The 15153-nt window shown below is 32.6% G+C and overlaps 2 protein-coding genes across 3 annotated transcripts; one reads left to right on the top strand and one right to left on the bottom strand.

The window, feature by feature from the left end:
* Nucleotides 1-1574: 1574 nt before the first annotated feature.
* On the bottom strand, nt 1575-5834 carry LOC128160901 (ubiquitin-like protein 4A). Its single transcript, XM_052824198.1, has 4 exons — nt 5817-5834; nt 4233-4338; nt 3704-3927; nt 1575-2395 (listed from the first exon to the last, which is right to left on the bottom strand). Exons 1-4 carry the CDS (start codon nt 5832-5834, stop codon nt 2297-2299), a joined length of 447 nt encoding a protein of 148 aa, XP_052680158.1. The 3' UTR covers nt 1575-2296.
* A 2563-nt stretch (nt 5835-8397) lies between these two features.
* LOC128158953 (uncharacterized) lies at nt 8398-10938 on the top strand. Of its 2 annotated transcripts, none has more exons than XM_052821942.1 (2): nt 8398-8496; nt 8956-10938. In XM_052821942.1, exon 2 carries the CDS (start codon nt 8969-8971, stop codon nt 10631-10633), a length of 1665 nt encoding a protein of 554 aa, XP_052677902.1. In that variant the 5' UTR covers nt 8398-8496; nt 8956-8968; the 3' UTR covers nt 10634-10938. The 2 variants fall into 2 exon arrangements, with proteins under 2 accessions (XP_052677902.1, XP_052677903.1); XM_052821943.1 differs by having other exon boundaries at nt 8415-8475.
* Nucleotides 10939-15153: the final 4215 nt, after the last annotated feature.

Raw genomic sequence — 15153 nt, 5'->3', positions numbered from 1 at the left:
TAGAAAATAATTTTGAACAAGTCATACTTACCCGGCCCCTCACTTATTTCTAAAGATTTGTCGAAAATTTGAGGGATTAGATATACATTATTAGATACTTGACGACCCACCACGGCTTTAAATAGCTTAAAGATTTGAATCGAAGAACGGGGGAACTGTTTCACTGTTTGCCTGTTGCAAACCACATGCGATCGCCCTCGCCAGTTAGCAATAAAATGGATCTAACTTCATAACTTTCATTCCGTAAGGGACAAAATTTTAAATTCCAGAAATGACATTAACAGTGATTATTTCATAGAAAAACAATTGATCTGAAACACTGGATAACATAACATATTAAAATTATTACTGTTATTCTATGTTTCTAATCTATCCAATTTTTTTTCTCATAATTTCAATGTCTATATCACAATTTGTTATTGTTCGTATTTTTTCTTTTTCGGAAAAAAATATTATCGTTGTATGTACTGTGTTTGAATATATACACAAAACAACTCGACCAACAAACATGGGGGGAAATCAATCATATCCTAAATAATTCATTATCCTTGAGTGAAACGTTCTGATACGATGCAAAACCTGTCAGACAAAGACCTATACATCCATTTTGGCCCTGCCCCTAGAGTCAAAACCCATACTCCAGGGGACATGAAATTTAAAATTTTTGTACAAAACTTCCTGGTTAACGTAATTATGAAGTCAGTTTTTCATACAGATGTGTGAGAATAAAGAAGATTGCACCCCCCCCCCATGTCCTGAACCCCTGATCCAGGGGCCATGACTTTTACAATTTAGATAGAGGAGTTCGTGGACATCATAAGCATGTGTTCAGTTTTTTTGCCCATGTTTGGGAGTAAAGAAGAAGATTTTTAAAGATTTAATACATTTTTACTATATGGCTATATTGGCCCCACCCTAGAGCCTGAACCCCTGACCCAGGGGCCATGAATTTCACAATTTTGGTAGAGGCTTTCATGGACATCATAATCATGCATTTAGTTTAAAACAAATATATATAGGAGTAGAAAAGAAGATTTTATAAGCTTTAATACGTTTTTACTATTTGGCCATATTGGCCCCACCCTAGAGCCAGAACCCCTGAACCAGGGACCATGAATTTCACAATTTTGGTAGAGGGCTTCATGGACATCATAACCATGCAACCAGTTTCTCCTCACATGTGTGGGAGTAGAGAAGAAGATTTTGAAAATTTGGATTTTTTTTTTGCATATCTGGCTCCACTTGTGGTGCCCCGGGAATGGTAGAGCCACGAATTTCACAATTTAGATTCCTCTTACCATAGAGATGCCTCACACCTAAAAATGGTAACAAATAGCCTTGTAGTTTTTAAAAAGAAGTTAAAAATGTAAAATTGGTAACGCACGACAATGGATGAAAACGGATAGCAATAAAAATGTGATATTTAGCAAAGGCAAATGTTAACTAGAACATGTTTTTTTTTTTTTACAAATTAACCAAAATTTCACAGAATTTTCCCCAATTCAACAGCCACAGGTTCCTTTTCAAAAACAGAGAAAAAATCGCTAACGTACATTGAATATATAAAACAAGACTTCTGGTTAAATTTTATTCAATCCATAAGCAAGAGTTGATCGATGGATGATTGAATATTGAACACAACAATTTAAAATATTAAACCACAATACAAGTTTACAAGCATTAAATCATCTTAAAAAAAAAAGGGAGGTCTCTTGTTAGTACTGATTATAATATACTATCAATCTTGACATTTCCCTCAAATTCACACAATGACTCAACATGCATCTCATCATTTATTAATCATACACTTTGTCTATATAAAATTAAACCATAAAAATCAAGCTTTTATCTCAATGCAGGTCTACCCAGTAAAAAAGATAAAATCATTAAACACATTAGGTTCAAATCATATCATTTAACTTGAATCTGTGTCTGCAGAAAAAAATAAAATCATTTTCCAAAAATATGATAATCAATGCTCATGGGTAATGCCTCATTTTGTCACAAACTGTACCTTGAAATGGGAATAACTCAATTTAAAGAAATCTAAAAAGAAAACTGAGAGTTACTCCCCTTCATTAAAAAAACAAATTATGACTGCAGCATTATCTATTACATGTATAAATGAATTTTACTTTTTTGCCCGAGAAACTAAAAATGAATATTAAAATAGTCTCAGAAGCAAATTGCAAGTAAAAACAGAGTAGAATTTTTTCTCCCTTAAATTATTAAGACATATTATCTGATTTAAAAATCACAGATAAAAAAGTTTGGCAGCTTGTCCAATTATTCATTCCTAGCTGACTTCAGCAATTCCATTTGTTTGTCTTAGCTTGGTAATGGCAAATCGTTCAATGTCATCTAAACTTAATTTCTGTATCCTGGAATTGAAGTCCTGGAAAAAGACGTGAAAATATATGTAACAAAAAACTCAATTTGAAAATATTATTATCTCAACATTTAAAGGGACTTGGGTACAATTTCAAATCAAAATTTATTTTTGTTTATCTATGAAAATGGTTTACTTGCACACTATAAATGATTATTCATTTAAACAATATTTTACTGTGGAATCATTTAAATTTAATTCTTAAGAATTTTTCTTACTTAAAATTAACTTTCTCTATTTTTATCAAAATACTTCTTAAAAATAAATGCAAATTATTTTAATTCAAACATTAACAGAAACTTTTATGGTTTCATACTTCTCTTAAAAACCCTAAAATCCCAGATCTTTTGGGGACTTTGCCCCTTGGACCCCCACCAACTTAGGGACCATAAAACTAAGACTAGCTTACATTCTCACTTCTCCACTATATATTCCTATTGAAACAAGAGGCCCACTGGCCACATCACTCACCTGAACAACAGTTCCTCATATCATTTTATTTCAGTGTTTAAATATTTTCCCTATTTACTAAGCTTCTATTTTAACTTTGAACCCCTTTTGGGAACCTAGTATTAGTCTGGGGATCACGATTTAACCAATTTAGAATTTACACTAACTTGGAATGCTTGCATTGTAATGTCACAAAAAATAACATTATTATATTACTTCTTGAAAAGAATTTCAAACATTTTTCCTATATATTTCTTTCATTGTTAGAATTTTAACCCCTCTTAGAGCCTCAGTATAAGGCCAGGGTTCACAATTTTAGCAATTTAGAATGTTCACTATATATTAAAACTTAAGTGTAAATATTAGTATTCCAGGTGCAGTGGTTCTTGGGAAGAAGATTTAATAAGACCCTATTTGTACTGTTTTACAATTATTTCTGTTTTAAAATATTTTCATAATTTAAAACCCCCTTTCCACCCAAAAATTTGGCTAAATTTGGCCAAGTTATTCTAGAGAGGAAGTGAAAGTGAAAAGTTTACAGACAGATGGACAGACGGACAGACGACGGACAACAGGTGATCAGAAAGGCTCACTTAAACCGTCGGTTCAGCTGAGCTTTAAAAAAGTTCAAAAGTGACCTCATTTAATTCTTATGGCCCCTAGGCCAGGAATTTGATCTGAACACACTGGGGGCCTCTGATGAAACGTAGTATTAGCTAGGGTCCCAACTATATATTGCAATATTTTCATTCTTCTTGTTATAATATTCTTCATAACATATATAAAAGTATCTTTTTTAAATGATGATGGTACATCTCTCTTTAACACTTAACATTTTTTGACAAAACACCTGTGTTGACTTACTTTCTGGAATTCAATAAGGACCTTCTCTACATCCTGTGGTGTGAAATGTCTCTGTAAGAAAACTCTTAATTTGTCCCAGAGGGCAGTGGTGGTACAACATAAGAGGTCTGCAGCAAATTTTGGAACATTCCCAGGAGAGGGGGTACCAGCTTTATCAGACTTCTCGGTGAAAAGGAACAACCTGTCTCCCTCTTGAACGTTGTAAAAACTCAACCGTTTGTCATCTAAAAACACAGACCATCACACAATAACCTTTTTTTGCATTTCTCATGAATCAGTGAATATACACACATTTTACAATACAGTTAAACACGGTTATAGCGAACATGCTTATAATAAATTGATGCTTACAACAAACATCCCTTGCACTTTGTTATAATCGTGTTGTACTCTAACACGTTTGCATCTCTCACATTTTAAAAAATACATTTTTACAAACATGTTTTAATTTAAGAAATCCTATAAATATGTAAGAACCCCTAAATAATCTTGATATTTTTTCAAAAATGATATTCCTACTAATACACGCCCGCTAAAGCTTTTCCTTTGAAGACCAGTTTCTGTTCCTCAACAGGAATCGCAATCTGCATGGCCAGAATTTCTTTTAATCCTTGCACAGTCTGGCCCGAGGAAACCTACAATTGAATATAATAAAATTCAAAATTGATAACAATACCTGTTGATTCAAAGTATGTGCGAGATAAGTTTTTCTGATAAGGGCCATTGTCAACCCAACCATATTTTTGGCCAATTATCCTCATCCTTAGTTTAATTAAAACTTACTCCAAAAGCAAATTTAAGATTCTGGAAAAAATTTAAATCTTTTGATAAAACTGGGCAGTGGGCATACCACTTGACAATCAAGTTTATCAATCATGTTAATAGACCTGTTTTCATTTCTTTGTTAAAGATCAGCAAAACATGAATTATTTAGGTTGCTTGACACAACAATTAAAATTTTATTTGATGGATCGATAAAGAATTTTTTTGAAATACGATTTCACAAAAAAGGATTAAAAAAAGAATCAGCTTTCAAGTATTTTACATGATTTTTTTCTATTTTTTCAGAGAAACCGGAAAACTCATTTTAGCTGTGAACAGGATATTTTTAAGCTTAAAATTTGGTCTCAGTTGATGGCTTGATGCACCATACAATTATCTGTACTTACATGTCAGATACAGCCAAATAAACACGTACCGGTAATCTTTTTTATAAAATTTACAATTACAATTTTCAATTTTCAAATAAATTTACAATTTTCTTAATGTGATATAATCGACTGCAGACATGATTTCATAGAACTTTTTAGTGTTAGGAGAAGAACAGTAATATGTATCTAAAAACTGACTTCGTAATTTACTTAATGCCTTGCATTGTAATATAACATGAAATTCATCACCAATTTTGTTACAATTACACAAATTACAATAACGTTTACTTCTTTCAACAATACCCCACCTTCCTATTTCAACAGGAAGGTGATGATTTGTAGTTCTAAACTTAACTAATATTTTTCTTAATTTACTGGGTAACAAGAGTAAGTAGCGTTCACATTCAAAATTTGTTTTATAAATTCTATATATAACACCCTTAGTCGATTCCTGAATATCGTTATGCCATTTTTGTAAAAATTGATCTCTTAACCTTTGGTTAATAGTTGTCTTAATCCAGCTGGAGTTATAATGGTACGATTCGTGATCACATGTGACCATAAATTTGAAAGCCCGCATTTATCTAAAACATTGTTTAAAGAGCATAGCCATGGATTTAATATTTGTCCCTTATCAAAAAGAATTCGTACATACATATATATGATTTTGCTTAACTTGTTTTCACTGCTATTGATTATGTTGGCCCAGAATGAAAATGGTTATATACAGAGGAAATCGTCCAGTTTCACCATATACCATGTAACTAGGTGTACAACTTGTACATCATCATGATTATTTCGTTCAGTCTGTGCACGTGATTTCTCTTAGGTTTCTGAAATTAATTTAAGATTGGTTTGATTTCAGCCTTGTCAGTATCTCGTTACGACTAACTTGATTTGATTTGAACATATTTTGTTGTGTAATTACACAAGAGGATTGGAAACAAGTTCTTATAACTTACGTGTTCCTCTCCTCTCATTACGACTGGGTTAAGTAATAGACTCATAATTGTATCTCAAGCGCTGTGAATTATATAATTACAGTCGTTTTTCTTAAGATTAGGAGAAAATATACTCGATAGATTTAAATATTTCAAATTAAATCACTTATAAAACAGTTGATTTTTTTTAAATATTCCATGCATGTACTTATGGGGATATTTTTTACGGGTTGCCAACTTGGTACATGAACTTGATCAAGTCTATGATACAAAAGAATACGTAAATACAAGTACCGGCTGTGTACCGTGATAATATATTTATGTTCCCAGGCTATGCACAACGAACTTCTAAAATTAATACCTTTAATAATTATTTTTTATATTTCATATTTGTTCACACATGTTCTTTATATGAAAGTTATTAATTCTTATATTTCACATTTGTTATACATTCTTTTTCAAATAATTCTTACTAGTGTCTATGTGCATATAACTATGATGTATAGTATCTTATATATATGCAATCACATCGATTTTCATAATCTCTTTTTTTTTTAATATCCTAATTCGTACATAATGAATAAATTTTCTGCAATGATCGCTACCTTCATAACCCGCATGAATCATCAAAGAAAGCATTTCATTATTTATATTTACATCTTTCTTTTGACTAATTAATAAATTGATTATCAAAAGTAAGTAAAATTCACTAAATTGCTGTTAATGTACGTAAGTACCTTAGCTAAAAGAAACTGCCAAATCGTCTCCCGTGAGACTTTGAGTCTGACAGCATCATGACTATTTCGTGCAGTCCGTGATTTTTCTTAGGTCGCTGTAGGCTTCGACCAATCGATAAACAGGGCGTGTCAATTTCACTCCTGTCGGTTTCTTCTCAGTTTCAGCCGCTGTAGATTTCGACCAATCGATAAACTGGGCGTGTAGATCTCAGTCTGGCTGAGTCCGTAAGAAATATAGGAAATAATACTCGGTAGATGTAAATATACAGTAATGAGTGCGAATTATGCATATAATGTATATTCCCAACTAAAATATCAATTAATTGATTAATTTGCTAGAATAGTAATTCTATTTTTGTCTTTTTCAGTACATAATCTATAGATTTTTAATACACTGAGGTTTTATTTTTTTTTTAATGATATTTACCCAGTGAAAAAATATCCAGAGACTTGAACCAGGCAACGTCGAATGCGATGTACGGGGAGTAGCTCTTGTGGGTGTTTTTTTACCTTTGATCAGATGCAGGAATTTTGGACACGCCTACCAGACAGTTAGAAATTGTGATACGTACATGTAGCATCCTTGTTAGAAATTGTTTTTTGTAGCATCCTTGATAATGGAGAACAAACTCTGTATCTGAAGCTAGCCTATGTTTCAAATCCAAAGTTGATCCATGAAAGTTAGTCGGAACAGTTGTTTTATCAGTCAAACCTGCATTTAACTATTTAAAAAGCTCACAACTGCTCCAGCACCAAGATAATCAAGATTACGCTCTCTATCTATAAACAGTTCAAGTCTGACTTGATATGAGCAAAATTTATCATTTTATAACCAGCTTCAATTACAAGACCCGAACACAATTTGAGTTGCCCCAACATCTTAAACTTGCCTAAGCATATAGATAATCAAGATCACTCTGTAACTGAAACTACCTCTCTGATTCATTTAAATAGTTAAATCAACCATACACGTTTGAATTTGTAGTATTATTTATTTAAACATAAACATATGACCCGCTCCAAAAAGCTTAACCTCCACCAACATCTGAAATTTAAAGAGTTACAGAGTATCATATTTGGATTGTTAGCTGCAGTAATGTAGCCCTCTCCCGATTTTTTTTGGGGGGGGGGGGAGGGGAGGGGGAGGGAGGGGAGAGTAGACTACAAATCTATAGGCATCTCACCATGCGCGGATCAAGAACATTTTCTGCCTTCATTTTAACTAGAATGCATTGCCGTCTCGCTTCTTTTCACAGTTTCACGAACATTTATAATAAATTTAATGTGAGACGCACTATGATTTACTTATTTTTTACAGGGTATAAACCAAAAACATTAAAAAAACTTTAAATGTCTCAAATCTTTTTACAGTGAAAGGGTCTATAATTAGAGACGTATCTTTTAACTGGAAGAGAAATCTATACTAAAAAATAATGATCAACTGCTTAAAAATATTGGCATATAAACCAACCATATGGCCTGTTACAAAAATTACACTATTATATATATAAAAATAACTTGTTCTGCTTTTATATCTGGGACACTTTTGATGCATGACCCTCTTGCTCAACTATTAATTAGTACGAAAGTACACAACACTAAAATTGCACATTAAACCCATTTGGTTTTTATATATGTATTTAGTGCTCTCTAATATTATGCATATGACATACCGAACATAAATAATAATTCGTCAAAATAGTAATTCTACTTGTGTCTTATTCTTTACATATTCTGTATTTTTTTAATAGACTAAACTTTAATTTTAGAAGAAAAAGACGATAAATATTTCCTCTCAAGGAAAAAATATTTAGAGACCTAACGTCGATAGCGATCAACGGGGAGTAACTCTTGCATTCGTTTATAAATTTCTAATCAGGTGGTCACATTCAGAGCAAGATCAGCCATGTTTTGGGGACGCATACCAGACAGTTAAAGAATATGTAAAAAAAATTTATAACAAGGTTTGTTTTCTTATTAACTAAAATTAAATTGCAAGCTATGGTGAATAAAACATATAAACGTTAGCCTAATTCTAATTAGATCTGAAGTTATGAATAGAAATACCCTAAAACATCATAAAACTACTTTCGTTTTGAATCTAATGTTCTGTTTATTCAACTCCATAATTTACAGGTAATCAAACGCAACAATATCAGCTGAGTTTTTTTTAGAAATGATTTATAAAATTCTGAAAACTGTCTAATAATTTATATTAATGTCCCACTGAAAAAAAAATTAAAGGGGGGGGGGTTAATTTTAATCATTTAGGCGATTTTTATAGAGAAATATCTAAATTAAAATAATGTCACATACAGAATCAATTCTTCACTGTGACAGTGTCTGAGAATTTAGAAAACATTAAAATCCTTTTATTTTTATCATTGAACATAAAAGTTACAAGTATTCAATATTTTTTTTAGAAATTGAACAGCCATGGATCCTCATTCTAGTGCCCAGGATGTTCACCGATGTGACCTTTGTGAGACCGCCATAGTACACAGCTACTGTGACTTTTGTCATGTCAACCTCTGCAAGCCCTGCATTGGAGATCACATCTCAGATGGATACGACAAACATAAAATAGTTCCATTCCAGGAACGAAGATCAACCCTCATCTATCCAAAATGTGAAACACACTCACAAAAGAATTGCAAATTTCAGTGCAAAGATTGCAACAACATTTTTGTTTGTTCTTCCTGCATGGCATCTGAACAACATGGCAGACATAAATTTGTAGAAGTTACAGAAGTATTCAAGACAAAGAAAGACGATATAAAAAAAGATAAACAAGAGTTCGAAAATCATATTTCCCCTACATATGAAGAAATTTCACATGACTTGGAAAATCAGCTTGCCAACCTGGATGGAGGATATGAAAAACTTACAACAACAATATCCAAACAAGGAAAGCAATGGCACAGAGAAATCGACGCCATCATCAACAAAATGAAAACTGAAATCAGCAAGATAAAAGTGAAACACAGAGACATTTTACAGAAACATTTGGATGAAATCAAACAGATACAGTCTCTCATAAAAGAAACATTACAGACCATAAGGAAAATCGAGAAATCCACTGAAATATCTTCAACCATTGAATACAGCTCTAAGATCAGAGAGTTCAGCAAGCTTCCACCCAAAGTTAAGGTTACATTGCCAACATTCATTCCAAAACCAATAGACCATGAGAAGCTGTATAGTTTGTTTGGACAGATCACCCCATTATCTACTGCTACAGAAGAAAATGTTTTGTCACTAAACCAACCCAAAACTTCAGTCAGAGAACTACTGGATGAACCAGAGCTTGTTGCCACAATACAGACTGGGTATGAAAGACTACGCAATGTGACCTGTCTTAATGAGGACAGCATATGGACGTGTGGAGAGACCAATGATATCAAATGCTTTAACATTAAAGGTTTACGCCTCCAAACAATCAAAACAAAATCAAGAAATTGGCCTAAATCTATAACTGTAGACAGTGATGGTAATTTACTGTACTGTGATTGGACAGACAGGACAGTGAACATAGTAAAGAATGGACAGACAGAAGATTTGATCAGATTACAGGGATGGGTGCCTAGTCAGCTGTGTGTCACCTCTACTGGTGATCTCCTGGTTACCATGTACAGTGATGATGAAACTCAGTCCAAAGTTGTCCGTTACTCGGGATCCACAGAGAAACAAACAATTCGATTTGATGACGAAGGTAAACCTCTGTACTCAGGAAATAAAAATACTAAATACATCACAGAGAACAGAAACCATGACATCTGTGTAGCTGACTGGGCGGCTGGTGCAGTAGTGGTGGTTAATCAGGACGGGAAACTTAGATGGAGATACATCGGTCATCCCTCAGTTACCGAGAACATACCATTTGAACCTACTGGTATCACAACAGACAGTCAGAGTCGTATCCTGACATCAGACAGTAACAACCATTGTATCCACATTCTGGATCAGAATGGACAGTTTCTCCGTTACATTGATAACTGTGAACTGGAGTGTCCTGTTGGTTTATGTGTGGACAATAATGACAATCTGTTTGTGTGTGAGTGTTTCAAAGGGAATGTAAAGAAAATCAAATATCTAAAGTAGACATCATCAATTATAAAGATGTGATGAAAATCAAACAAAAGTGGCCTTTTTCTGACGTGTATATTGAATTTCATTGTTGGCATTTTCTGTGAAATAGTTTTAAATTTTGCTTTCCTTTATATACTGATGGATTCATAAATTCTATTCTTTGATTATTATAATACATGTATTATTAATTCTATTTTCAATAAAAAAAAAACATCTCTAATCCAATTCCATTATTTGAAGTAAGTAGCACTTGAGCATTGTTTGCATGTTATATACACCTGTTGTACCTTATCAAATAAATTGACAAGTGTCATGATCATCAGTGTCATGTCAATTACCAAGATAGAAGTAGATTTCGCATGTTGCTCGGTCTTATTCAAACAGTTTACTGGTATTACATGTACAAACGTATATGTAAAAGTTATATATTATCATAATATTTTAATTATTTATATATTATTAATGAAAAATATTTTCAGGGCTTAAATTGACAGGGACCAATTATCAGTATTAATAGAACATTCCTGAAACATATATAACAGTTTTTAACAGCTGTTTAGTGTACAAGAAAAACATTTCTTTGTATGTTTCGAGCAGAGGTATGTAATTTGGGGCACCTGTTTTATTGTGTCAACTGGTCATAGGAAAATTCTTTGCTGTACTTCAACTCTTGTATGTATATATATGATTGTATTTTTAACCGGGTTTTCCAACTGAAAAATCCGGTTATTAAAATGGTGAAAATGGCGGGCGGGCGGGCGGCTGCCAAAAGGGTAATCATTGTACGGATAACTCCTCCTACAGTTTTCAAGATAGGAAGTTGTTCTTTTGCAGATCAATTGTACATATATCAGAGGTGTGCATATTGCTAGGATTTTGATTTCCGATAATTCATAAAAAAAATACCAGCTTTTGAACTTAAGTCATTTTTTGGCAAAATATTGCATATAGGGTACCCTCATTGTACGGATAACTCCTCCTTCAGTTCTCAAGATGGGAAGTTGTTCTTTTGCAGATCAATTGTACATATATCAGAGGTGTGCATATTGCTAGAATTTTGATTTCTGATAATTTATAAAAAAAAAATACTATTTTATAGCTTTTGAACTTTTTTTGGCAAAATGTTGCATATAGGGTACTCCATTTCACTGGATACGGGTTGACATGGATAATGGATACAGTTCACATAAAGAAAACCCAGTTTGCTGTCACATTGACAGCTTATCACTTGTTATTTAATATTGCAGTAGTTATCATTATGATAATGAAATCGGGTTTTTTTAAATCAGTTTTAAAAAAGTGGGTATCATAATAAACTCATTCGAAAAAAAATTCCATTAGAAATGTTAAATAACAAAACGTAGCATTATATTTTTTGAGAACAAGATTTTCCTTATATATTTCTATTTTAAACTTTGAATCCCTCAAGGGGGGGGGGGGGGGGGCAGTATTGGTCCGGGGTCACAGTTTTAACAATCTAGAATCTACACTATCTGAGGATGCATGCATAGTAATCTTACAAATTGTAGCATTGTAGTTCTTGAGAAGAATTTTGAACACCTTCTTTATGGTTTTTTTCCATATTGAATTTTGAACCCTCTTCAGGCTGCAGTATTGGTCCAGAGTCATGGTTATTGAGCATTGAAGTTATTGAGAACAAAGAACTGTATATGATAAGAGTGAAATTTGGCCCCCATAATTCACTATTATTAATATTTAAAGTGTTTCGGGTACAATAAAATGTTATGTTATTATTTAGAAGAGTTGATATAAAATATATTTTCACGTATTTGTTTGATTTATTTGCACCCACTTGCAGTATATGACGTCAGAAGTGATGCTATTTCTATAATTCAATCAAAATCAGACGAAAATTGACATTTTTCTCATATTTTTACGAATGGGAAATATAGAGCGCATGCTCGAACCAGGACAATTTTTTTGTCACTTATTAGACTTGGCTAGATACATCTCTGATTAAAATATTTTGTTGGTTCTGCAAGCATGCGCTCTATGTTTCCTGAAAGAAAAACTGCTTGAAAACAAGCTCTTTTAAGCTAAAATGCAAAAATGGCGGGAAAGGTTGTCTTTACAATGCCGTATATCTAAATTGTGGGCACTTGAATCAAAATGAACATTTAGTAAAAACATCACATATATATCTGTACAAAGAAAACAAAGAATTACAGTAAAATAATGATATTCCTTTTAGGGGGCCATTTTAGGCCCATACCATATATAGTCCTTTGATTAATTATCTTCTTTAATTTATATTTTTTTAGGACAGTTACACATAGTTTATAATGTACATAATTTATTTTTTTAATATTTACGACTGTGGAAGTGGCAGAAAATAAATCCATGACAGCAATGAAGTCTAATAAGATTTACATGTATGTAAACGATTCATTTTGTCTTCATGCACAGTGATAAAATAATGTTTTTTTTTATGAACAAAAAAATAGTCTAGTGAACTTCCATATTAATAATACAGGGACGTAGCATCATCGTTTTTCCAAATCAGACAATCTTCTTAAAAATTTACAAGAAAATAATTTGGAACATACTTACCCCTCACTTTTTTCTAAAGAATTGTCGAGAATTTGAGGGACTATATATACATTATTAGATACTTGACGACCCACCACGGCTTTAGATAGCTTAAAGATTTGAATCGAAGAACGGGGAAATTGTTTTACTGTTTGCCTGTATCAAACCACATGCAATGGCCCTCGCCATTTAGCAATGAAATTGATCTAACTTCATAACTTTCATTCCGTAAGAAAAAAAATTAATTCCAGAAATGACATTAACAGTGATAATTTCATAGAAAAACAATTGATCTGAAACACAGGATAACATAAAATATTTAAATTATTACTGTTATTCTCTGTTTGTAATCTATCCAATTTTTTTTTTCATAATTTCATTGTCTATATCACAATTTTTTATTGTTCGTATTTTTTTTCTTTTTCGGAAAAAAATATTATCGTTGTATGTACTGTGTTTGAAAATATACACAAAACAACTAGACCAACAAACATGGGGGAAAATCAATCATATCCTAAATAATTCATTATCCTTGAGTGAAACGTTCTGATACGATGCAAAACCTGTCCGACAAAGACCTATACATCCATTTTGGCCCTGCCCCTAGAGTCAAAACCCATACTCCAGGGGACATGAAATTTAAAATTTTTGTAGAGGACTTCCTGGTTAACGTAATTATGAAGTCAGTTTTTTCATACAGATGTGTGAGAATAAAGAAGATTGCACCCCCCCCCCCCCCCCCCCCCCATGTCCTGAACCCCTGATCCAGGGGCCATGACTTTTACAATTTAGATAGAGGAGTTCGTGGACATCATAAGCATGTGTTCAGTTTTTTTGCCCATGTTTGGGAGTAAAGAAGAAGATTTTTAAAGATTTAATACATTTTTACTACATGGCCATATTGGCCCCACCCTAGAGCCTGAACCCCTGACCCAGGGGCCATGAATTTCACAATTTTGGTAGAGGGTTTCATGGACATCATGATCATGCATTTAGTTTAAAACAAATATATATAGAAGTAGAAAATAAGATTTTATAAGCTTTAATACATTTTTACTATTTGGCCATATTGGTTCCCACCCTAGATCCAGAACCCCTGAACCAGGGACCATGAATTTCACAATTTTGGTAGAGGGCTTCACGGACATCATAACCATGCAACCAGTTTTTTCCTCACATGTGTGGGAGTAGAGAAGAAGATTTTTGAAAATTTGGATTTCATATCTGGCTCCACTTGTGGTGCCCGGGGATGGTAGAGCCACTAATTTCACAATTTAGATTCCTCTTACCATAGAGATGCCTCACACCAAAAATGGTAACAATTAGCCTTGTAGTTTTTAAAAAGAAGTTAAAAATGTAAAATTGGTAATGCACGACAATGGGCGAAAACGAATAGCAATAAAAACGTGATATTTAGCAAAGGCAAATGTTAACTATATAGAACATGTTTTTTTTTTTTTTGTTTTTTTTTTACAAATTAACCTACATTTCACAGATTTTTCCCCAATTCAACAGCCACAGGTTCCTTTTCAAAAACAGAGAAAAAAATCGCTAACGTACATTGAATATATAAAACAAGACTTCTGGTTAAATTTTATTCAATCCATAATCAAGAGTTGATCAATGGATGATTGAATATTGAACACAACAATTTAAAATATTAAACCACAATACAAGTTTACAAGCATTAAATCATCTAAAAAAAGGGAGATCTCTTGTTAGTACTGATTATAATATACTATCAATCTTGACATTTCCCTCAAATTCACACAATGACTCAACATGCATGCATCTCATCATTTATTAATCATACACTTTGTCTATATATTAAAATTAAACCATATAAATCAAGCTTTTATCTCAATGCAGGTCTACCCAGTAACCAAGATAAAATCATTAAACACACTAGGTTCAAATCAAATCATTTAACTTAAATATGTGTCTGCAGAAAAAAATAAAATCATTTTCCAAAAATATGATAA

The sequence above is a fragment of the Crassostrea angulata genome, chromosome 8, assembly GCF_025612915.1.
Source record: "Crassostrea angulata isolate pt1a10 chromosome 8, ASM2561291v2, whole genome shotgun sequence".
In the NCBI taxonomy this organism is placed as follows: Eukaryota; Metazoa; Mollusca; class Bivalvia; order Ostreida; family Ostreidae; genus Magallana; species Magallana angulata.
The sequence above is the reverse complement of the archived record's forward strand: the minus strand, read 5'-3'. Positions and strand labels throughout refer to the sequence as shown.

Bases quoted from the DNA above. Each gene is read 5' to 3' on its own strand.
- LOC128160901 (XM_052824198.1), bottom strand. The intron at 3,928-4,232 runs GCGTGTATTAGT...CTGTGTTTTTAG, and splicing joins CAAAGGAAAAGCTTTAGCGG to ATGACAAACGGTTGAGTTTT. The intron at 2,396-3,703 runs GTAAGTCAACAC...GTCTTTTTCCAG, and splicing joins TCCTTATTGAATTCCAGAAA to GACTTCAATTCCAGGATACA.
- LOC128158953 (XM_052821942.1), top strand. From the start codon at position 8,969: ATGGATCCTCATTCTAGTGCCCAGGATGTTCACCGATGTGACCTTTGT.